This window comes from Squalius cephalus (assembly GCF_949319135.1).
Source record: "Squalius cephalus genome assembly, chromosome: 15".
In the NCBI taxonomy this organism is placed as follows: domain Eukaryota; kingdom Metazoa; phylum Chordata; class Actinopteri; order Cypriniformes; family Leuciscidae; genus Squalius; species Squalius cephalus.
This window is the reverse complement of record NC_137136.1, coordinates 1,931,793-1,958,202: the sequence shown is the minus strand read 5'-3', so window position 1 is coordinate 1,958,202 and position 26,410 is coordinate 1,931,793. Positions and strand designations below refer to the sequence as shown.

The 26,410-nt window shown below is 42.1% G+C and overlaps 1 protein-coding gene across 1 annotated transcript in view; it reads right to left on the bottom strand.

The window, feature by feature from the left end:
* Positions 1-1,058: 1,058 nt before the first annotated feature.
* Positions 1,059-26,410, bottom strand: part of plcl2 (phospholipase C like 2) — a 69,627-nt gene continuing 44,275 nt past the window's right edge. Inside the window, exons 4-6 of the mRNA XM_079894354.1 lie at positions 24,632-24,707; positions 13,504-13,613; positions 1,059-3,350 (exon numbers count right to left, since the gene is read on the bottom strand). Of these exons, the coding sequence (XP_079750480.1) occupies positions 3,156-3,350; positions 13,504-13,613; positions 24,632-24,707 (381 nt within the window). The 3' untranslated portion in view covers positions 1,059-3,155. The remainder of the gene's footprint in view (positions 3,351-13,503; positions 13,614-24,631; positions 24,708-26,410) is intronic.

Genomic DNA, 26,410 nt, shown 5'->3' with positions numbered 1-26,410 from the left:
ATGTCATTGAGTGAAAAATCTGTGCTGGCTCTCCAGGGTTGCTATAGATCTCTCAGGATGGGTCGTGTTCAAACGCACCCGTCTGAGAGAGATCTATTGGGTAATAACACTAGAGACTCTTGTCGCAATCATTATTACGATTGCTGTTACGCAAGTTCATGAGCAATAGCCAAGTGTGATTCATCTAATGGCTGGAAGGTAAACAGAGGTAGAGCATGTATATCATCTCTTTCGGGTGTCATTACTGTGTACTTTAGAGTCCGGCGAGCGCCAGAGACCCGTGATTTAATGATCTTTCACACACACGACAGACGCTGCTTTCAGAGACTCTTTGTTGGTCTTACCTGGACGCATTCTTATGCCGAAAGGACATCACTTCATCTAATGAAGTCTAGAGTTTAATAGAATAACTGTAAATCCAATATAACTGGAATCTCATAAAACCTTTCAGCAAATACTCGGGTATATATATATATATTACCATTCAAACGTTTGGTGTCCGTAAGATTCTTTTAAAGATCAGAAGAGACATTTAGATTGTTACAAAACGATTCCTAAAAAAAAAAATAATGAGGAAACTTTACAAACACAAAAACAAACAGATGAAGCAGCACAACATTATGATAATAATAGTCCTAAATGTTTCTCGAGCAGCAAATCATCATATCAGAGTGATTTCTGAAGGATCATGTGACACTGAAGACTGGAGTAATGATGCTGAACATTCAGCTTTGATCACAGGATATAAATTACACTTTACTATTCACATAGAAAACAGCTATTTTAAATTCTAATAATATTTAACAATATTCCTGTACTGTATTTTTTTTTTTTTTTTTTTTTTTTTTTTTTATTAAACAAATGCAGCCTTGGTGAACATGAGACTTAAATAAAAATAATAATGTAAAATATTAATAATATTAATAATTTTTACAAATAAAAATATATGATGTGTGTGTGTGTGTATATATATATATATATATGTCACAATTGCAAAAAAAAAAAAAAAAAAAATTATGAATGGTTTTAAAAATAGGCTAAATGAAATATTTATGCAATTAAGCCTTTAATTGTTGTTGTTTTTTTGGCTTTGTGACATTTTCAGCTGGAATGAGTGCCATTAGAAACTGTAAAGAGTTAAAGGATGTAATTATCATGGTTTATTTCAGAGCACTGGGTCTTAACAGCATTAAACAAAACTGATATTCTCTCTGGAACTATCACCCACTCCTTAAATGGTCAACTATAATTATAAATACACAATAACAGCACTGAAATGTATAAACAAATTATTATTTTTTTTCATGTCCAATTTAATCTCTGGTCACAAATGTGTAAATCCAATGGAAGTGGTTCATCTGTAGATTGGCACAATGGGAAGAGCAATGGAATGAGCCAGAGACAAACACTTACAAACTAGAAGCAACTTATTGGGTAAAAAATAAAAATAAAATAAAAGGCAAAACTTCAGCAACAAGGCAGAATCATATCTGAACAGTCTCCATACATACATGGACTACTTTGTTTCCAGGAATGCTTGAGAAGCTTTAAATCGCAACACTTGACATACAGTATTCAGTCCGCTCTCAAAGACCACGAAAACACTGCGTAAATACAGTTGATTCATAAAAGTTTTCAATATTGTCGTGGACATTGTTGGACTTTGGAGTCAAAAAGGTTGAGAACCATTGTTGGCATTCATGTTGTTGTTTTTAAAGGGGTGGTTGATTATGATTTCACTTTTCTAACTTTAGTTAGTGTGTAATGTTGCTGTTTGAGCATAAACAACATCTGCAAAGTTACAACGCTCAAAGTTCAAAGCAAAGGGAGATATTTGCTTTTAAAGAAATCGCTTTTTAAGGACTACAACAAACGGCTGGTAGAGACTACACCACATTCCTCCCGGGTTAGTGACATCACCAACCCTAGAATTTACATAAACCCCGCCCCCGGAACACGATTTATAGATTATCATGACAGAATATGCTAATCAATGACTAGAAGATAACTACACATCAGCTTCATAAATTCATCAACTAATCATTCAGAAATGTCCTGTTGCTTCTACATGTTGTCACTTCTTCTCGAGTCTCTCCATCATTGTCTGACTCCGGTTTGAACATAAAAGGCTAAAAGTTTTTGAAATTTTCAGTGCATGTGTGTGTGAAGTAAAAGAACACAAGCTCTTGAAGCTCCGCCCCCTGTGCCGGGAGCAGCTGCTCATTTGCATTTAAAGGGACAGACACAAAAACGGTGCGTTTTTGCTCACCCTCAAAAAGTGACAATTTTAACATGCGATATAAAAATATCTGTGGGGTATTTTGAGCTAAAACTTCACACACACACACTCGGGGGACATCAGAGACTTCTTGTGAAAACAGCATTATACCACCCCTTTAAACACACACTGAATGGCAATCAAAATAATTTTTCATTACATTTCATTTTCTCATTTATTGTGTCTTTTTTTTTAAAAAAGCATCCACTAAATGACTAAACGTACATGTCGTCGATTTAAACCGCAGTGTGTTCGTGGCCGAAGAGACGCAACAATCGTCCCAGAGACTCTCACCTATTCACTTGTACAGTAGCTGCTGGTAATATCTAAAACTAGACACATCCTCAAATCCATTTATACAAATAATTTAAAAAAAGCCCATAAAGGGCCGGGCCCCGTCTCATAAGATCCTGTTCGGTACAAGCAAATAAAATATGAGCTCTTTAAAACATCCATTTCTCTTAACAAAATAATCTGATCCATTAAAAGTTCACATAGCAAAAAAGGTAACAGATCTCCATATATATATATATATATATATATATATATATATATTTATACTGTATATACACACACACTATTTTGGCAGACAGAACGAAAAGTAGTTCTTTATTGTAAACAGCTCTCTTCTTTCCTCACACGACCTCTCGTTACATTCATGGCTCCAGTTCTGACTCCTCTTAAAGTTTGTGCTTTGAGGAAAAGGCCTTTGAGAAACACTCAGCCTCATCGACACCCACCTGATCCCGGGACACGGGAACATGACGTAGACGAGGCCTTCGGAATCGTCCTGAGGGTCTGAGATCTTTCCAAATGTGTTGGGTGCACGCTAACCCCGGGGAGAGAGGATTAATGGGATTTGACGCTCCGGTTCTCCTCAGTTCTCCTGGTCTGTGAAGTCCTCCTCCACGACTGCTTTCTCCGGGATGGCATCCAGGCTGGGACGGCCCCTGGACTGAGACCCCGACGAGGGTCCGCCTTTGGACAGGTTACAGGTGAGAGCGGCGTAGTGGATCTGTTTCAGGTTTTCCAGCACTTCCGCCCGGGCGTGTTTCAACAGATCGGCCTGACCCTGAGAACACGAGCAGAGACGAGTTCACTCACACAGGTGTTCTAGCAGGAACGCTGCTCTCGCTCATGCAAACACTTCAGAGTAGCTTTTTTATTTAAAAATCTTTAGCTTTAAATAATTTTTTGGGACATTTTGTCAAATACAAATATTTATTTATATATTGTTTAAAATTTGCATTAGTAATTAAAAATATTATTCTTTAGTTTTACCTAATTTGGCAATACATCATATAAGTTTTCCTTGTTTTTGTAAATTTAGTCAATTACAAATAATTATTACAGAGTGTTTATATACAGTATATATATATATATATATATATATATATATATATATACAGTGCTATGCATAAGTTTAGACACCCATACTAAAGTTGACTAAAAATAGGAATAAAAAATCATCTTTTGGAAACTGAACTTAATGCCTTAATTTAAAAAATTAGGAAAAATCCAACCTTTAAGGACACCAATTTTCTTTGTGAATGAATAATGTATCGTAAATAAATAAATGTTCTTCCTTAAAATACAGGGTGCATAAGTTTGGACACCCCTATGTTAAATTCCCATAGAGGCAGGCAGATTTTTATTTTTAAAGGCCAGTTACTTCATGGATCCAGGATATTATGCATCCTGATAAAGTTTCCCTGGCCTTTGGAATTAAAATAGCCCCACATCATCACATAGCCTTCACCATACCTAGAGGCATGGTTTTATTTCAGTTAGCCTAATAGCTGGTTTGATTTGCATTGAGAGATGATCTTATGGAAAGTACCCCATGCCAATCTCTAGGTATGGTGAAGGCTATGTGATGATGTGGGGCTATTTTAATTCCAGAGGCCAAGGGAACTTTATCAGGATGCATAGTATCCTGAATCCATGAAGTAACTGGCCTTTAAAAATAAAAATCTGCCTGTCTCTATGGGAATTTAACATAGGGGTGTCCAAACTTATGCACCCTGTATTTTAAGGAAGAACATTTATTTATTTACGATACATTATTCATTCACAAAGAAAATTGGTGTCCTTAAAGGTTGGATTTTTCCTAATTTTTTTAATTAAGGCATTAAGTTTAATTTCCAAAAGATGATTTTTTATTCCTCTTTTTAGTCAACTTTAGCATGGGTGTCTAAACTTATGCATAGCACTGTATATATATATACACACACACATACATATATATACATATATATGTTAGTGCTGGGCAACGATTAATCGCATCCAAAATAAAAGTTTGTATTTATATAATATATGTGTGCATGTACTGTGTATAATTATTTTGTATATATAAATACATACATATGCATCTATATATTGTGTTAAAAATGTGTTATTTATATATAATATATTTATATGTATGTTTATATATAATACAAATTATATATAAATACAGTTGATATACATGCAAATATTTCTTAAATATATACATGCATGTGTGTGTATTTATATATACAAAATAATTATGCACATTACACACACACACACATATATTATGTAAACACAAACTTTTATTTTGGATGTGATTAATCGTTGCCCAGCACTAATATATATATATATATATATATATATATATATATATATATATATATATATATATATATATATATAGTGTAGACCTAAACGAAGTTCAGTCAGCTTAATTCTTTTAATGTGAAACCTATGAAATTTCTACCTACCTGAAATGTTTGTTATTGGTTGCCTATTATGCAATCATTACATCAAAATAGAAAAAACAATCTATAGAAAATAAACAGTAAACAAATGTGCTATTAAGTAAAAATATAAAAAAATAAAGTAACAAGTAAAAAAGTACAATAATAATATTTAAAAGTAAATATTTTTTGTAAATATTTGAAGTGTGTATGTGTGTGCGTGTGTGTGTGTGTGTGTGTGTGTGTGTGTGTGTGTGTGTGTATGTATATGTAAAATTTAAATTAAACAGTCAAACTATGTGTCAAACAATGTGTTTGAAAAAAATCTAACACATTGTTCGACTGTTTAATTTTAATTGTATACGTATATATATATATATATACATATATGCACATTTCAAATATTTACAAATATATATATATATATATACACATACTGTATATAAACACTATGTAATAATTTGACAAAATTAACAAAAACAAGGAAAACGTTTCGGTTACTCACGTAACCTCTGTTCTCTCTAGAAGAGGGAACGAGTATTGCGTAGTTGCTACGCTACGGGAAAGCCTTTCTTTCTCGAGATACTGAAGCCAAAAATTATCCTTAATTTTTATAATCTTGTCAACGCAGTGCGGCAGCCTGCAGACCTAGGGCGAGCTACTAGCGTGCCCATTGGCTGCCCTGCGGCAACTGCAGCAGCCTACCGCTGAGCCCTTGGCGTGACGTCACGACCAATGAGCGCGCTTGGCGCGCTTACTGCGTCACAGCCCGCGAAAAGGGGGGTGTGGCTTAGCGTATATAAACAGGGCTCGGAGGCTGCTTCTCTGGTTTCTGTCGCATGAAGCGAAATGAGCTCGTGGCGCGAGCACGGCGGGCTACGCAATACTCGTTCCCTCTTCTAGAGAGAACAGAGGTTACGTGAGTAACCGAAACGTTCTCTTACGAGAGGTTCTCTCGTATTGCGTAGTTGCTACGCTACGGGAACGCCCTTGTCAACGCCGTGCGCGCCCAGCATCCACTGAATGAGTCCCAGGGAGAGCCCGGGGAACGTGATAGCGGAGAGCCGGGCGGCCTAAAGAGGGCTAGCGCCGTACATAAGCACACACTAGGGGGTTTGGAGCGGCACGGCCGGTCCGAACTGACAATTCCCTGCATAGTGCAGCTCAACCAGTAGAGCTAAATCACACACCGTAGCCCGCGCACAGATAGTGGGCCGGCATACGCGAGACTTAGACTGATAACACTTTCGCCTGCAAGGCGGGAACATCCAGGTTGTAAAACCTAACAAATGTAGAGGGGGAGGCCCAGCCTGCCGCTGCACAAATGTCATGAATGGGAATCCCGCTGGACCACGCCCACGACGAGGCCATGCCTCTGGTGGAGTGAGCTCGAATGCCCAATGGGCACTGCAGGTTTTTAGACGCATAAGCCACAGCAATAGCGTCCACTATCCATCTGGACAGGCTGTGTTTCGAGGCGGCGAGACCCTTGGTGCGCCCACCAAACGAAACAAAGAGCTGATCCGAGCGCCTGAAAGCGGCGGACCGTGAAATGTAGTTCCTCAACGCCCTGACCGGGCAGAGGAGATTACCATCGGCCTCGCTGCCATGCGTTGGCAGGGCTGAGAGGGAAATGACCTGTGCTCTGAAGGGAGTGCCCAAAATTTTGGGAACGTACCCATGCCTCGGTCTGAGAATGACTTTGGAGTCATTAGGTCCGAACTCGAGGCACGCGGCGTTAATAGATAACGCGTGAAGGTCTCCCACTCGTTTGACTGAAGACAGTGCTATCAGAAAAACGGTTTTGAGCGTGAGGTATTTCATATCCACAGTTTCCAAGGGTTCGAAGGGATGCGCTCTCAGGGCCTCCAAGACCAGAGAAAGATCCCACATAGGAACCGCGGGGGGTCGCGGGGGGTTCATCCTCCTGGCTCCCCTAAGGAAGCGGATGACGAACTCGTTCCTTCCTAATGCGCGGCCCCGCTCTGAAACAGAGAGCGCTGAAATGGCCGCAACATAGACTTTGAGCGTGGAGGGGGACCTGCCCGCGTCCAGTAGCTCTTGAAGGAAACACAGAATTCGCGATACCCCACATGTCTGTGGATTGAGCCCCTTAGCAGTGCACCATCTGTTAAACACTGACCATTTCGACATGTAGAGCCGCCTCGTAGAGGGGGCTCTAGATTGTATGATCGTGTTCATGACCCCGTCTGGCAGATCAGCCTGTAATCGTTGAGGCTCCACGCATGCAGAGACCAGCGCTCTGGATGGGGATGCCATATCGAGCCGCGGGCTTGAGAGAGAAGGTCTCTCTTCACCGGTATCGGCCAGGGGGCTGAGTCTGCCAGCTGTATTAGATCCGGGAACCAAGCTTGGTTCTCCCAGCATGGGGCTATGAGGAGCACTGAGTGGCGCGCTTCCCTGATTCTCTCGATGACCTGAGGCAGCAGAGAGACCGGGGGAAAAGCGTACAACGGGCCGCTGGGCCAGGTCTGGGCCAGCGCGTCCTCGTTCTTCGAGAAGAACTCTGGGCAATGAGCGTTGTCTTTTGACGCAAAAAGGTCGACTTTCGCTTTGCCGAAACGGCGCCACAGTAACTGGACTGTTTGGGGGTGTAGAGACCACTCCCCAGGGGGAACGTTGTCCCTGGACAGTCTGTCGGGACCCTCGTTCAGGTGGCCAGGCACATGCGCGGCTCTCAGCGAGCGCAGAGAGTGCTGAGCCCACACGAGGAGGCGTTCCGCCAGGGTGCAGAGCGTCTTTGATCTGACACCGCCCTGGCGATTCACATAGGCCACTACCGATGTATTGTCCGTGCGGACTAGAACATGGTGACCGTGGAGGAATGGGAGGAAGTGTTTGAGCGCTTTCTCGACCGCGAGCATCTCTAGACAGTTTATGTGTAGGAGATTCTCCTGGTCTGACCAGCGGCCATAGACCGGTCTGCCTTCGAAGAGCGCTCCCCAACCTAGGTTGGAAGCGTCTGTCGAGACAACTTTCCGGTGTGAAATCACTCCCATAGTCACTCCCGTGAGATACCATTCGGCTGCCAGCCAGGGCTGCAGGGCTGAAATGCAGCCCTGATTCACTCTGACTCGCAAGCCGCCGGCCGCCCAGGCTCGGTGGGGCACGCGCGCTTTCAGCCAGCGTTGAAGCGGGCGCATGCGCAGTAAGCCCAGCTGGAGCGCTGCTGCAGCTGAGGCCATATGCCCCAAGATACGCTGGAATGTCCTCAGCGGAACCCGGCTGCCTATTTGGAGGGATGCGGCGAGGAGGCGGATGCGGCGCGCGCGCTGCTCCGACAGTCTGGCCGTCATAGCCACCGAGTCCAGTTCTATTCCAAGAAAGGAAATTGACTGACGGGGCGATAGCGAGCTCTTGGTCCAGTTGACCGAGAGACCCAGCTCCTCCAAATGGCTGAGAAGCGCTGTTCTGTGAGACACAAGTTCCGTCTCTGACTGCGCTAGAATAAGCCAATCGTCCAGATAATTCAGTATTCGCATTCCCTGTTTTCTCAGGGGAGCGAGGGCCGTGTCCATGCATTTCGTAAATGTACGGGGTGCCAAAGACAGGCCGAAGGGCAGGACTGTGTACTGATATACTCGACCGTTGAAGGCGAATCTCAAGAATGGCCTGTGACGGGGAGTTATCTGGATCTGAAAGTATGCGTCTTTTAGATCGAGAGAGATAAACCAGTCTCCTGGGCGAATCTGCGCGAGGATTTTTCTGGTTGTGATCATTTTGAACGGCCGTCTCATGAGGGCTTTGTTCAGATGTCTCAGATCTAAAATAGGTCTTAACGCTCCGTCCTTCTTGGGTACGAGGAAGTAGCGGCTGTAAAAGCCCGACTCGCTCAGGGAAGGATGAACCTGTTCTATAGCCCCTTTGCGCAGCAGCTTCGCTATTTCTGCTTGAAGCAGGTGCGCAGCTTCTGAACTCACTCTCGTCTCCGTCTGTGCTGTAAAGCGCGGAGGGCGACGAGCGAATTGAAGCGAATAGCCGTGTTTTATAGTATTCAGCACCCATTCTGACGCGCCCTGAATCGCTTCCCATGCTTTCGCATGCATAGCTAGGGGTCGAATGGTCTCTGGGTTCAGATCGCCGCGCTGCGCGGGATGGGGAACCTGTATCAGAGAGGATGGAGCGGCGTGCGCGCCGCTGGTGCTCGAACACGGGGGCTGGTAAACAGTATTGGCCGACTGAACAGCATTCAGTAGCTCGGTCCCATCGGATGGAGCGTGATTTGCTGTCAAACATCCCAGGCGCGAGAGTGGCGTGGGGATTATAATGTCTAAAAGTGAGTGCGCGTGCTCGTGAGCGGGCGCAGAGTTTACACTTATGACATGGCCAGTGTTTGGGAGCTTTAGAGGGTCTGTGACCCAAGGTAACTGACTGGCAGAGCGAACAGCGGGTAGGTGTGAGCACAAGGCTGTGGGCACATTTTCTACACTTAATACTCGAGCGGCTTGCGTCCGCTTCATGAGAGAGCGCTCTGTGCGCGTTACCATGGGGACCCTGTTTGTGTGAAGCAGTGAGCACATGGGAGTGGGCACATTTTCTACACTTATAATACTCTCGGCCTGAGCCGTTGTTGCCCGGGGTAACCGAGTGACAGAGCGAGTTACGGGTAGATGTGAGCACAGAGTTGTGGGCACATTTACTACACTTAGTACTCGAGCGGTGTGTGACCGCTTTATGAGAGAGCGCTCTGAGCGCGTTACCATGGGGACCGTGTTTGTGTGAAGCAGTGAGCACGTGGGAGTGGGCACATTTTCTGCACTTACAACACCTTCGGCCGGAGCCGGAAAACCCGAATTTACACTCTTTCTGAGATTTATTTGGGCCGCCGTAAAAACGGCGTTTGTGTGCAGGCGAGCGAGTGGTATTACTGGCTCGTTGGCTGCGGTGTAAGCTGCTGCAGTAGCCTGTACTGAGGGGACTGACAGAGCTGGGCGTTTTGATGGCGGTCCGGCCGCAGCGGGACTCAGCCATCTTTTCCTCCCTGCGGGTGCTAGGAGGACTTCGCGGGCTCAGACTTCAGCGTTATCTTGGGACGCGGACCCCGGGGGGGCGGCGGTCTGTGACGGCTGGTTGAGCGCGACCTAGGGCGGCCGCCCTGGCGTCGCTGCGAAGCAGTTGGTGGCCGAGACGAGCGCTGTGTGGAGCTGCGCGCAGGAGGCTGAGCTTGAGAGCGGCCTGCGGCTGGGCTCGAGCGGCGGGGCAGGAAGAGATTCATAGCCTGCGACGCCTTCTGTACTTCAGAGAAGCGGTCCACAATCCCGCTGACCGCAGGGCCGAAGAGGCCAGTGGGCGAGAGCGGGGCGTTGAGGAAAACAGCGCGTTCTGACTCACTCATATCCGCCAGCGTCAACCATAAGTGTCTGTCGATGACGGTGAGCGCGGCCATGGATCTGCCGATGGCTTGTGCAGTGTTAAGGCTGTGTGATCCGAGCCCTTCTCGTCCAATTCACGGAGGAGGTCGGCTTGCAGGATCTGGAGAACAGCCATCGAGTGCAGGGCGGAAGCAGCTTGGCCGGAGGCGGCGAATGCGCGGCCGGCGAGAGCTGATGTGGTCCTGCAGGCTTTGGACGGCAGGGCAGACTTTGAGCGCCATCTAGCAGACGGCGGGCAAAGGTGCGTTGCCACCGCTTCCTCAACGGAAGGGATGCCGGTATATCCTTTCTCGGCGGCCCCGTCCACCTGGGAGAGGGCCGAGGAGACAGATGAGCGGAGTCTAGCGGAGAAGGGCGCGTTCCACGACTTCGATAGCTCCGCATGGAGCTCGGGCAGGAAGGGTGCTGACCTAGAGGCTGGCGCTTGGCGGCGGCTAGGCAGAAAACACCCGTCGAGTCGGTTCGGCGCGGGCTCCTTGGGTGGGGACCAGTCCAATCCCAGTCGGTCGACCGCTTTGGTGAGGAGGCGGATAAGCTCCGCGTCAACACTGGAGCGGGACCTGCCAGACTCTGGAGTCGAGGAGGCGGAGCGGTGAGAGCCCGACCATTCCTCGCTGTCCGAAGCAAGCAGAGAGCAGCTGTCAGCGGCGTCATCTGCTTCATCCCCAAAGGCGACGGCAGTGCAGGCAGTGGCCGGCCGCTGCGCGTCGGTGAAGGGCGGGGGAGAAGGAGAGAGCGAGGCTCGCGGGAGGGGCTCCGGCGAGCGCTCAGCTATAACCACCGGCTCGGGAGGCCTTTGAGAGCGGCGTTTCTTCTTTCGCGGCCCTGAAGAGGCAGCCGGGGAAGGTGGAGGATCATCAAACATGGCGAGTCGAGCCCGCAGGGTCGACATCGGCAAGTCCTCACACTGTTCGCAGCCGCCCGTGGAGAGGGCGCGGGCTGCGTGGTCGAGGCCCAGGCAGAGAGCGCAGACCACGTGGCGGTCTCCGTCGCTGAGCGAGGCTCTGCACGAGCCACAGGATGAGCGAGGCATTTGCAACAACGCCTCGCGCTCTTTTAGATGCAAAGTGTGTCGCGGGGCGAACACACACACACATACAACACAGAGCAGTAAAGGATATATTCGCCGGATAGCGAAGCAGGCAGGGAAGGCTGAAGGCGGCGAAGGCGGCCGGCGTCCTCAGGCTGAGATCCTCGGCGTGCTGGTCGCTTGATTCAACGGCGGCTTCCTCAGAGAGCAGCGATGCGAAGAGCTTCGCTGAAAAGACAGAAATCAGAGAAGCAGCCTCCGAGCCCTGTTTATATACGCTAAGCCACACCCCCCTTTTCGCGGGCTGTGACGCAGTAAGCGCGCCAAGCGCGCTCATTGGTCGTGACGTCACGCCAAGGGCTCAGCGGTAGGCTGCTGCAGTTGCCGCAGGGCAGCCAATGGGCACGCTAGTAGCTCGCCCTAGGTCTGCAGGCTGCCGCACTGCGTTGACAAGATTATAAAAATTAAGGATAATTTTTGGCTTCAGTATCTCGAGAAAGAAAGGCTTTCCCGTAGCGTAGCAACTACGCAATACGAGAGAACCTCTCGTAAGAGAACTAATATGATGTATTGGCAAATTCTGTAAAACTAAAGAATAATATTTTTAACAACTAATGCAAATTTTAAACAGTATATAGTCAAATATTTGAATTTCACAAAATGTCCCAAAGGATTATGTAAAGCTAAAGAATAAATATTATTTTATTATAAATAATAAAAATGACAAAAATGATTAAAATGAAAATTAATATATAAAAATGAAAGCCAATTCTAAATATTAATAAGTATGATAATACAATATTATTATAATTATTATATACATAATCACACACACACACACACACACACACACACTCTCTCTCTCTCTCTCTCGCTCACACACACACACACACACACACACGCTCTCTCTCTCTCACTCACTCACACACACACACACACTAAAGAACATCACAATTTTGTTGAGATCAAAACTTAGAAGAGTGTGAGTGAATTTGTAGTGAATATTTTGAGCTTTATCCACATGCAGAAACGCACTGTAACTCAGAGAGATGTATGTACTGTAGCCCTGCCACCAGAAACTGATCAACAGCGGTCGCAGAGACACATCTGAGACACACCGATGAAAACATCAGGTGATCTTATAAATCTGGGCTGAGCCTTTGTGATTGGACAGCAGACGCGAGGAGGAACAATGCCATCGCTCGCCCAGTCATTTCCAATACAATGCTTTTGCTTGGAATTACAGACTTGTGTAAATCACAGACTCGTTAACCATTTAATTATCATTAATGTCTTTAAGCAAACCAAATCGCCGCCTTAATAGTCTTTAATGGTGGTGTCACTTGAATCGATTCTGTCCAGCTGGCGTTTCAGTTTTAAATGATCTGGGTTTAAACATCTCATTTCCAATGGTGTGGATAGATATATATATATATTTAATTATTGTTTTCATTTTTTATTTAATTTTTTATATAATTTATTCATCCTCATGTCCTTTTAACAAGTGGTTTTCTTGTTATTCCATTTATGTAAGAAATATTTTTTTACAAAGGCTGTTTCTACGTTCTGTGAACGGTCATATTCAAAATCTAAGAGCCAGAGATAATGATGAACATTTGCTCTGATGAACTGAATATAATACATGAATAAATGCATTATCAGTAACTGTGATTGGTCTTCTTTCTTGCATTTATTTGCATATTAAATAGTGACTGGTCTTGCATCCATTTAATCATCTATAGCCGTCTTTATACGGCAGGATTTCATTTATGCAGAACAAAATGTCGGATGTTTGTACCTCAACCTTTAACACTGTTCTTTGGCTGCGTTTCGTAACACTAGATTTGCATTTCTTGAATGAAACACCCCAGTTAACAGTGCGGTTTTGATTTCTACTACTTGCTGTGTAAGTTTGTGGTCCACAAAACTGCTGCATTGGTTGTGAAAATATTATATATATTCAAGATAGATAACATCACAGCATCTTGAAACACATCTGAATGTTAAAATCTCCTTATGCATAAATATATGCAAATTAAAAGGGGAATAATTTCCCACAGGTGTTCATGTTTCATCTGTGATCACCTTCAGAATCGTGATGTTCCAGGTGAAGCTCTCGACAGATTTGTGGAGTTTTCTTCCCTTCAGTCCTTCTTTCACCGCCATGTCATGTAGATTCTCATGAAACTCCATCGCTGAAACGACAGATTCAGGGGATCAGACGAGCACTGGGCTTTTTAACGTTTCTTCTGCGGAATTTATTCGATCAAAAATACAGTACAATTGTGAAATATTATTAGAATTTAAAACAGCTGTTTTCTATGTGGATATACAGTAAAGTGTAATTTATTCCTGTGATCAAAGCTGAATTTTCAGCATCATTACTCCAGTCTTCAGTGTCACATGATCCTTCAGAAATCATTCTATGATGATTTGATGCTTGAGACACATTTATGATTATTATCAGTGTTGAAAACTGCTTTGTATTTTTGTGGAAACCATGACACATATTATATTTCAGGAATCTTTGATGAATAGAAAGTTCAAAAGAACTGCATATATTTGAAATAGAATCTTTTGTAAACATTATAAATGTCACTTTTGATCAATTTAAAGCATCCTTGATAAATAAAAGTATTAATTTCTTTCAAAAACAAAAGAAATCTTACTGATCCCAAACTTTTAAACGGCAGTGTAAATCATAACATTTTTTGTTTGCAATTTGTTAAAAGAAACCATAATTTCATCCAAACACTCACTATAACAAAGATGATGTTTAAAGATAATGTTAAACATTTGATGTTTAAGAAGAAAAAAATGTTTAGCATCAGAACTAAGACAATAAAAATCCATGAACAAGAAGATTTTTTTTGAATAATTACTTTATATACACAAATATAACAATACATAATAAATATACCAACATACATTTTACTACAATCATTTTAATACATGAAAAGCTCGTTTCGGGTATCCTATGTTAATCAAACACAACATGCAGGAATGTTGTCTTGAATGTTGTCAAGATAGTGGTAATCAAGGGTTGATTTTATTGCACTGTATTTTACGTACTGTTTATTAACAAAATAATTGTATTGTTGTCTTTTGTTTCATTATGTATTAGAGATTCGTCTTATAGTAATGCACCCTCTGTTTTGTGTTCTAATGTGTTCTTATTATATTTACAAAAATGGTAAGGTTGGGAATGGAGAACTTTGGTCTAGATCACAGACTGGAACTGTGATCATGAGGTAATGTAAATCGGGCTATTGTATTGTTCCCAATGTTTCAAAAATAAAGAATAAAAAAAAAAAAAGCTCGTTTCCTTCAGAGTTTTGAATCCATTCATTTAAACCAACGTTTTGAACAGGTTGACAAAAAATGTATATCAGAAATGTTATCTTACTTGAGCTGTATTTAATACTTGAGTTGTGAGACACAGAATCATTGCAAATAGATCATGAATATTCAATATATCCCCACAAAACTGGAACATCGGGCGAAGAGATCAGGATGGCCAGTGTGAGAGAGTTTGACTGCCGTTCAAGCAAGCAGAAGCTTTTGTACTTTGACAACTTAAAGGATTAGTTCACTTTCAAAAAAATGTTTGCTGATAATTTACTCACCCCGATGTCGTCCAAGATATCCATGTCTTTCTTTCTTCAGTCGAAAAGAAATTAAGGTTTTTGAGGAAAACATTCCAGGATTTTTCTACACAGAATGGACTTCAATGGCAACCAACTATACCAATGTTCAAAGAAGGTTCAAATGTCCATCTCAATGCAGCTTCAAAGTCTCGACACGATCCCAGTCGAGAAATAAGAGTCTTATCTAGCAAAACGATCGTCATTTTCTAAAAAAAAAAAAAAAAAAATATATATATATATATATATATATATATATATATATATATATATATATATATATATATATATATATATATATATATATATGGTTTTTTTTTTAACCACAAATGCCCGTCGTGTACCATCTCTGAGATGCGCCAGGCATTGCGTCATCACATTGGAAAGGTCACGCGTCACGTCATCTATCTGAGTTATTTGTCTGTGTACTCCGCTTCAGAAAGGAGGGAAGGGCGAAAAACTCATTTTCTCATCAAACTTCAAAATCGTCCGACATCTTTGTTTTAATTTATTATTATTATTTTTATTTTTTTTCGTGACCTTTCCAACGTGATGACGTAATACGTGGCGCATCTCAGAGATGGTACAAGACGAGCATTTGTGGTTAAAAAGTATATATATATATTTTTTTTTAGAAAATGACGATGGTTTCGCGAGATAAGACTCTTATTTCTCGACTGGGATCGTGTCGAGACTTTGAAGCTGCATTGAGACGGACATTTGAACCTTCTTTGAACATTGGTAAAGTTGGTTGCCATTGAAGTCCATTCTGTGTAGAAAAATCCTGGAATGTTTTCCTCAAAAACCTTCATTTCTTTTCAACTGAAGAAAGAAAGACATGGATATCTTGGACGACATCGGGGTGAGTAAATTATCAGCAAACATTTTTTTTGAAATTGAACTAATCCTTTAAGTTATACCAGCAAAGAAACTCTGGGATGTGGGTGCATGATTCAAACACACACACACTCACTTCCCGTCACGAGGCGATTGTCTTCTGTAGGTTTGGATTAAAGCCTCGTGGGAGGCGTGAGGACGAGGCCTGTTGTGTCATACAGCACATCACCTCATTGTTAGTTTGGGTAAATTGCGAGTTTCTCCTTGAGCCGCGCGGCACAAACATGGATGGTAAACGCTTGTGACATGATCAGAAAGCAGGTGTCTGATACAGAAGGAGAAAGAGAGGAATAAAGCGATGAGAAGATGCAGGCGTGGGCACAGCACACACACATCCAATCCTTTCAGACTGCATTAACATCAAGGCAACGAACACAGAAGAGATTTGTCATCCGAGAGCCGCACCGTTCTGTTTCTGTCTTTCATTCGCAGTGATCTGAAGAACGGACACCGAGGAGAGGAAACAGCACTTTTTGAGTGATGTTTGTTGTGCTGAATCTTTAAAGTGCTTTTTTCCCCCAGATACTGTCTTCCATGCAGTGTGTAATAGAGCTGTTTGTGAATGTAAAAGGTCTGCAAAGTTTTAAAGATCAAAGATCTCATTTCGCGTTACAAACTTGCATAACAATGTAACAAATTTGCATAATGCCAGCCTGTGGTCTTGATTGGCTGAACAGCGTCTCTTTGCCCCGCCCTCAAACACTGTAGTTGTATCTGAGACTGGAAGAGTTTGGTTGTGCTGTTTCCACTTCAGAAGGATGAGATTTAAAACGTAAAACCAACGCCATCGTTACGGTTCACATCACAAGCGCTGAGGAAGAGCTGAAATTAAGATATGGTAATGAGCATTTGGTTTCTGACATGAGCTGGATCCAGTCAGCCAATCACAACAGACTGAGCCGTCTGACCAATCAGAGCAGAGCAGCTCTCGGAGAGGCGGAGTTTAGAGAGACTGAATCTTCAAACTAACCGTTTCAGACTCTTTGAGAAATGAGGCGATTGTTAAAGTGTTTTTTGACCTTCACTGTCAGAAATAGGGGTACAGTAGGAGACCATTTCTGTCCCCCAAGGTACAATCTACACTAACGTACCCCATAGGGCTTATTATTGGACCTCAAGGTACATATATGGACCTTTTTGAGGGTCAAAAAGCATTAAAAGGTACATATATGTACCGTTTCTTTTAAAGGTTAAGGTACAATTATGTACTTTATTTTCTGAGAGTAACGGATGCATGTCAACTTATTGTAGGAGACTCCAAAACTAAATTGGGATCTTTTAAAATTGCATAACAAAGACACATATATGATGCACACCACACACATACAGCAAGATACGGGTGAAAATGCAATGTTTCAGTCTGACTGGCTGGTTTCTATTTCACTTCTAGAACTCAAGATGCGCATGCTTTTATCTGTCTGCCAGGAAACAACGCTACAATGAACACGTGATGAAGATGAACTTACAAATAACCCACAAGTGAAATTTCTGACATAAAAGAGCCATAAAAGCCCATATGATGTGTATCTGACAGAACATCGACACTGTTATTGAACTGAACTGAATCAACAATGAACTGATTTGAGCTGAAGAACGACACTATTGTCTTCTGCTGCTTTACAGATGAAATTTTGTTGAATTTTGCATTATTGTTGCATTATTACATTATTGTTTGCAACTGTTATGTTCCAGTTTATTAATGCAAAGCTGCTTTGAAACAATCTGTATTGAATAAAGCGCTATATTAACAAACATGTTATTAAATTAAAATGCATGTTATATTCTGAAGTCATTCAACTGTTTATGTGCAGGGTTATTACTGTTAACTAAAACACTATTTTTGCTAATTAATGCTAAAATAAAATAAAATATAAATGTTAAATTGAAAAACTTAAACTAAACAAAAACTACAAATGTTGCACATAACAAAATTACTCAAATATAAAAAGAAAAGCTAATAAAAACTATAGTATAGTATATAATAGCATTTGCATGAGAAACAGACTGCAATTTAAACTTAAGACATCAAACATTTAACCATAAGGCATCAGAAGAAATTGTACTACTATTATTGCTCTTTTTTTTGGTCCTTTTTGGAGATTGAGACATGCGTTTTCCCAGGAACACTTGAAACTAAACAGCAAAAACATGAGAATCCTGCAAACGCCAGCACATTTTCATGCATCAACTTGCACACTTGCTGTTCAGCACCTTGGCATGCACAGTTAAGAAATGAGGAGGAATTAGGAAGGATAGATAGTTTTACACCACCTAAAAACCTGAAGGACCATCAATGAAAGCGTCTGTCAAACCTCATGCTGTGTCTGTGTGCGTCTGAGAGCTAAAGCGCCTGTAAACGTGCTTTCGGTTGAGCTGTGACACCCTTCTATATACAGCTGTGCAAGCCATCCCACAGCTGTAAAGCTTCACTGAAAGGAGATCGACGACAGTCTCTAGATGCAGATCGCTGGCCAATGAAGCGGCGCACAAGCCTGGGGGAGACAGCGCTTGACTTCCTACAAATAGAGCAATAATGCTCAAGAGGGGGAAGCCATTACTGTGAATAGCACAAGCATATTTCAAGATGATTTGCATTCATTCCTGACGTTACTTTCACACTCTGTTAACCTCAGCGTTGGTGGGCTCTCGTGTCTGCGAGCCCCTCGGATCTGACGGGCGGTAAGTAAGGAGAGGTTCTGCCGGGTTAATGATGCGTGATCGTGCCGAGAAAAGCAGCCAATGGCACTCCGACTTCATGGCAGGGGTTGCCTAGCAACATACTGTAGTCTGAGTGGGAAAACCCGGGATGTCATTCCACACCTCTCTGTGAAGGCACGCACTGAGACACGGCGCAGACACCGTGACAGAAAGCCTCAGCCCCCGGATGCACGTGTGAGGGCGTCAGCGTGCTTCTGAGGCACTTGCACATCACTTCATAGCCTTTTATGTGCTTTAAATGACTTAATTTCACAGAAATGGCTGTAGTCTGGCACACCGCACAGCTATGCCTCATGCAACGTCTGTCAACCGCAACAGGAGTGACTGCAATGAATGCAACTTGTTTTTTAGCAGTGCATCAAAATATTTTGCAATGCAATTTTACCTGCATTTTAGATGCACAAATAAACCTTTAAACAACTAGATTAAAGATGCAGTACACTAAAAAAAAATTTTTTTTTCCAGAATATCTTCTTTTGTGTTGACAAAAGAGAGCAAGTAAATGATTTTACATTTTTTTAGGTGAACTATGCTTTTAAACAACATTCCCATTGACGTAGCCTACATATCCAGTAGAGTTGCACGATTAATCGCTGAGAGATCACGATCTCGATTCAAAAACCCATGCAATCTCATTCCTAAGTGGCAACGATTCACCTGGAATATTAATAACGAATCACACTGGAATATTCAAATCTGTGTTCGTGCTGCCGCTGATCCAGAGAGAGCAGTTGTCGTGTATGAAACGGTTTCACAAACAGTCTTTTCAAACCACACAGTATCGTTATTTCTGTCACAAATATTCATATTATCACAGAAGTACTGGGATGAGTTTATAGTTCAGATATAAACACTGATGTCTACGGTAGCAAATCAAAATAGAGTAAATCACCTTTATTCTGCAAATTGGTATTTGTTATCATATTTTTATCGTAATCATATTTGTTTTAGCACAAATAGTTTTACAGTAACTGCACTTTCTTATTCTTATTTCTTATAAGTTATTTACCAATGGTGGTTAATGAATCTGAAGTCTAAAAATAGCTTGTTTCCACGTTGCAAAATGTACAATTGTATTGCAAGAAAAAAAAGCAGCTTCCATTAGCCGTGTTGCAAATAAAAACAAAAACAAGCAAATTCAAAATATAAAGCGTTTTGTCATTACTGTATGGAAAAACTCACTGGCAAACTCGTTTAAAAAACAATGCAGATTATCGTGATCATCTTAATACGCATGCAAATACTCTATTTGAGTATTTACTCTAAGATACTCTATAGAGTATCTTAATACTCTATTTTTGTCAGCTGTTTTGACCTTGTATTTTCAAAATGTGGTCAGTCTGACCAGAGTTCAGCACTCAGCATTGGGTTTTTTAATATGGCGTCTAGTTGAGACCCTGCATTCTGTTCTCTATATCAGTGTCAGTGTTTCTGAACTCCTGAAACGCCTCCATTGTAGTCTTGAGTTTCTTCCGGGAACGAACACGTCACAATAATCCTCATTATAATAATTAATACGCAGAATAAAGGGGCGGGGCCTGGTTGAGTTAGTTAGTAGTGTGTTAAACTGGCGGTTATGTAAGGGGCGGGACATTTCCCAAACACACTCGAAGCGCTCGACCAATCACAACACACTGCTCCAGCCAACCAATCAGAGCACAGTGTGCTTTTCAGAAGGAGGGGCTTCATGGAAACAGGAACTAAACAGAGCGTTACTGACAGACTGGGAAGAGAGGAGCCGCAACAATGGAGAATATGGGGAAAATAATGCATTCAAGCAGGAAAACCTGTTCTAATGGAGCCCAAAAACAACATCAACACTTCGAAAAAGGACCCTTTTTCCCATTTAATTTTGTGGAAACTTCTTTCCATGGTTTCAGATTAAACCACACCACCCAATCTGGTCCCCTCAGTGGGCCAGTTATTATCCCCTACTGGTAAAATGTGGAACTGCACCATTATGGAGGCAAAAAGCATTAAAGAAAAGCTAATTCATTCAAATGGAAAGGGAATTTGGTCTGCATGAACAAATCAAATCCACAGCACATAACCACAGCCTCCTTACAAGCAAGCAACTCCCGCTGGCATCAGGGTTATTGCACACCCTGATGCCAGCGCACACATTTTCTAATATTTACAGCAAAAAGTATATCCTCCATCTCTTAAACAACTGGAGCACTGGCCAGCACTGCTTTACTCAAAAGAGAGCATGTTATTTACTCTGCCTGTAGATCAATACCTGTTAGGTCTTTCGCAGTGGCCAGTTTTGATTATATAAGCATGTCAATGCCAGAGTTTTCCACTAGTTTCCATGGGGGAATGGGCAAGTATTGACCCACTTTTCCTATTCACAGTTAGCAGCTTGAGCTCATCACACTACAGCTCCATCAGTCCAGCTCGGCCTCCAATCCGCCACACCTCAAGTGAAGTAAAGCTACCTTTCAACCACATTTATCAATGAGCCAGGCAGAGATGGGCTTCTTAAGAGAGACAAGAAACCGCAGATTGATTTACGGTGTTTACTGCAGATTAGACAAAGCCGTTCTCTGTGCGCTTGTACTGGGACAAAAGACGATGAATATTTGATGTGGCCACAGACTCTGAAAATCAATCAAATCTTTGTGGTTACGGCTTACTTCTAATGCTCGATAGTAAACTGCATTAACAGTGGTGCAAAATTACAGTGTTAAGCAGAAGAAATCAAAGATGGAAGTGGCTGAGTGATAGTTTTATGATGAAGATGAATGTACATTTTGTGTCAAAAGTCTGATCACTTAGAAAAGTGACAGTTAGCCTTTCCTTGACAAGCAGTGTGATTTTAGGGATCAAGTTAAGCGCCAACATTTGCTACTCAGAATTAGGAGTATGTTTAAATCCTTAACACTAAGTATGAGCAACGGTAATAGTGAAGTGAAGGTGATGCATGTAAGATTTTTAATGTTAAAATACATTCTCTTATCCCAGTTTAACATTAAGCAATATTGGCTTTATCTCCCTTAGAAGATCTCTTTCCAGCTCAACCAATAGCAAGAGTTTGGGGTGTGGCTACTGTAGCAGGAGGAGAGTTTGGGGCGTGGCTACTGTAGCAGGAGGAGAGTTTGGGGCGTGGCTACTGTAGCAGATGGAGAGTTTGGGGCGTGGCTACTGTAGCAGACGGAGAGTTTGGGGCGTGGCTACTGTAGCAGGAGGAGAGTTTGGGGCGTGGCTACTGTAGCAGGAGGAGAGTTTGGGGCGTGGCTACTGTAGCAGAAGGAGAGTTTGGGGCGTGGCTACTGTAGCAGGAGGTGAGTTTGGGGCGTGGCTACTGTAGCAGGAGGAGAGTTTGGGGCGTGGCTACTGTAGCAGGCGGAGAGTTTGGGGCGTGGCTACTGTAGCAGGAGGAGAGTTTGGGGCGTGGCTACTGTAGCAGGTGGAGTTTGGGGCGTGGCTACTGTAGCAGGCGGAGAGTTTGGGGCGTGGCTACTGTAGCAGACGGAGAGTTTGGGGCGTGGCTACTGTAGCAGACAGGGAGATTGGGGCGTGGCTACTGTAGCAGGCGGAGAGTTTGGGGCGTGGCTACTGTAGCAGGAGGAGAGTTTGGGGCGTGGCTACTGTAGCAGACAGGGAGATTGGGGCGTGGCTACTGTAGCAGGCGGAGAGTTTGGGGCGTGGCTACTGTAGCAGGCGGAGAGTTTGGGGCGTGGCTACTGTAGTAGACGGAGAGTTTGGGGCGTGGCTACTGTAGCAGGAGGAGAGTTTGGGGCGTGGCTACTGTAGCAGGTGGAGTTTGGGGCGTGGCTACTGTAGCAGGCGGAGAGTTTGGGGCGTGGCTACTGTAGCAGACGGAGAGTTTGGGGCGTGGCTACTGTAGCAGACAGGGAGATTGGGGCGTGGCTACTGTAGCAGGCGGAGAGTTTGGGGCGTGGCTACTGTAGCAGGAGGAGAGTTTGGGGTGTGGCTACTGTAGCAGACAGGGAGATTGGGGCGTGGCTACTGTAGCAGGAGGAGAGTTTGGGGCGTGGCTGCTGTAGCAGGCGGAGAGTCAGGGGCGTGGCTATTGTAGAAGGCGGAACCAGAGAGTGTTTAGCTGCTGTAGAACCATGACTGATGCATTACATGGGAAAGAAATTCAGCTTCAGTTACAGGAGTGTAAGACAAAATTCACAGCAATTAGACCTTCAAAGATTAAACAGGTCATGAGCACGTCAAGGCATTGAGATGAAGCGCACCATAATGGATGCTTCAATACAACATCATCATGTACCTGTTCAGAAAGACAATTTTAACAAATTATAATGTTTACATTGATGTGTCAATGTTAACCGCCTCAAACAGCTGTGTTGGGTCGTGTCAAAAAATTACACAGATGCGTTTGATGGGTTTATAATAAGTGAGATGCTCGAGCTCGCTCTAGACCAGGGGTGCCCAATCCTGCTCCTGCCGATCGACTGTCCTGCACAGTTCATCTCCAACCCTAATCAAACACACCTGAATCAACCAATTAAGGTCTTCAGGATCACTTGAACATTAAAGGCAGGTGTGTTTGATTAGGGTTGGAGATGAACTGTGCAGGACAGTCGATCGGCAGGAGCAGGATTGGGCACCCGTGCTCTAGACAGAGTGTTAGCCGACTCAATTGCTTACTCATCACACATAGCAACACAGCTAAAAGTACCTTTTATTGAAAGTAGCCTACTTTTACCTGTTGAGACATGCCTTCATAAGCACCCGTAAGAACTGTGATTGTGATGTTTAAGGAGGCGCAACAAAATATAAATAGGCTTTATTTTTGTAATCACACAAGGTACCACTAGTGCAGCAGAAACTACATACTTCACCTTTAACAAGCATCAATAAGGTTTATTCAGACAGTATTGAAGCCAAACAGTACACATGTGGCATTGAAGCCATTGGCAAGCATAATGATTGGCTTGACCAAACAAATGGCAGGTTATGCGTTTGGGTTGTGATAATTGCTCAACGAGAGAATATATAATGAAGTCTAACAGCTTCCTGTGCCAAGATTCCATCAGCTACGATTAATGAAACACACTGACAGCCTTCCGCATCGATCACCTGCCAATCACTGTCTCCCAGCAACAAACCCAAGATGCAGAAAAAACTGAAAATGATTATCAATGTTTCCACTGCGCTTCACAAGGTTTTATGAATGCATTAGCACATAAACAGATAAAAGGCAACAGGAAAATGAGGAATCACAGCAGGAATGATGCACATTTCTTTCACTTTGCCACATTTAATAAAAACAAAAACTATAAATGGTATAATTTGCTCTTTTTTTTTTTTTTGTATGTTTACCTTTTTTATTGTTTTTTTAAATATTAAAGTTTTTTAGAATTTTGATCTGAATTGATTTGTGAGATCAAAAGTGAACAAAGCCACGTCACTCGCTGCATACTACATTGTGCACTTCAAAAAAAAAAAAAAATCAATGCAATTTCAAAAGGCCACAGATGCACCTTAAAATTACATAAAAGCTTGATAAAACACACCGCCTTTCTTCTGCATTTGGTCGTTGCCTTTCATTTGGGAGCGAATGCAATTGAGCCTGATCTCTGCATCGTGCACCATTGATTGCAGGGCTTTGATAGGCTATAGATGTTTACCCTTTTAGTGCCCTGTTAATTAGAGAACAGAGCCAATGACTCTAATGAGAGTCAAAAAACCCTACTTGAATGGTGTTTGAAAAGCATCACACAGGTGAAGAGAAAAGCATGCACAATGAGCCTTATACAACACACCGTGGCATAATTAGTTTATTCTCTTTGAGCTTTTTTAGTATGAACACACTGGTGTTTTCTGCACTCTATTACAGAGGAAACTGAGATCGAAGGGACGCGACGATCGATTGTGTTCCTAGAAATATCCCTCCCTTGTGGAACACTGTGTCTTTCTCTTTCTCTCGCTCTCCTTCTCTTTGCTTTCGTTCTCTCTTACGTTTTTTTCATCCTTACCTGCTTTCTGGACTTGCAGTATTCGCTCGTACACGCCGTCAGAGTTCTCCAGCAGCGCTCGGTTGGTCTGGATCATCTGTGAACACAGGGAAAAAGGGACACGTAATGAGCATCCGTGCGATTACTGTCGCAATCTGACGACAGCTCATTTGTAGAGGCCTGTAGCCTGCAGATACTCGTGTGCATTCAGAGGTCATATGACATACACCAGATGTATTCTGATGTATTCAACAGAAGTTAATAATAATAATAATTAAAAAATTAAAAATAAATGTATATATATATATATATATATATTTATATTTATATATATATATATATATATATATATATATATATATATATATATAATAAAAATAAAATTAAATAATAAGTAATAAAATAATAAAAATGTAAATAAATTCTATCCTACTTTTGTATAAATGGCTGGAAGACATGAATGTGTGCCTGAATATGGGTCATATAGTAGCTGTATAAATTACAGATATTATTACAGAGGTCATATGAAGCATAACAAATACATTCCAGCATCCCAAAAATAAAATAAAATAAAAAATATGAAAAATAAAAAATAAAAATCAAACAAACTGTTCTATAAATGAATTTATGCCTGAATATGGGTCATACAGTAGATATGGAAGATATGATTACAAATGATATCAGAGGTCACATGAAACATTAATACATTATAATCACCAGAATAAAATAAGTAAAACAGATACGTACAGTATATAAAAATTAGTTGATAGATAGATAGATAGATAGATAGATAGATAGATAGATAGATAGATAGATAGATAGATAGATAGATAGATAATAAAATAAAATAAAATAAAATAAAATAAAATAAAATAAAATAAAATAAAATAAAATAAAATAAAAATAAAATAAAATAAAATAAAATAGTATCCGTACTTCTTTTGTATAAATTGCAGGAAGACATTTTGTGTTTATGAATTTGGTTCATATATGTACTATACTATATGGGTCACATAGTAGCTGTATAATTTTAATTTAAAGATATTATTACAAATTATATCAGAGGTCATATGAGACATAACATCATATAGTAGTAGTATAATAAACATTACTGCAAATTAATAAATAAAATATATAAAAAAGGTTATAAAACAAATGCTTATTAATTTTTTTTCCCAAGGCCAGGAAAAATATGAACTACTGGTCAGCCAAAAAACATCTATTTTAAGCCTCGTGTTCAACATAAGATTACTAGTTACAATGCAGAAGAGGAAGTTGATGGTTGTTGAATTAATGAGGAAAGTCATCGCAGGACAGGAAGTGGGGCAGATTACGCAATAGATCTGCTCTTTTGTTGAGCCTGAACCCACACCCTTTTAATGAGGCAAGCGGATTCCTACATTTAATTAAACACACACACACACACACACACACACACACACACACACACACACACACACACGCACACACTCACTCACTCACTCACTCAAACTAATTCAGACGGACATCTCAGCACAGGGCCAGCGGCTACAGATCCTGCACCAAACCACATCATAAAGCCACAGTCCAGATCAACAAACTTTCCTTGTGAGACTCAACATGCTGCCAAGAAAGGGGAAAAAAATGTTGCATTTACTAAAAGGCCTTTGCTGATGTTCACTTATAAGGGTTTCTTACACACTGTGATGGAGTTTTACATCATGTCCATTTTGCACTCTCTCTGACCCTTATTTTAATAAATGCTAATGCATGTTTTTGCTCTATGTAAATTGCCTCTGTTATGATTTACTGGCCCAGTCT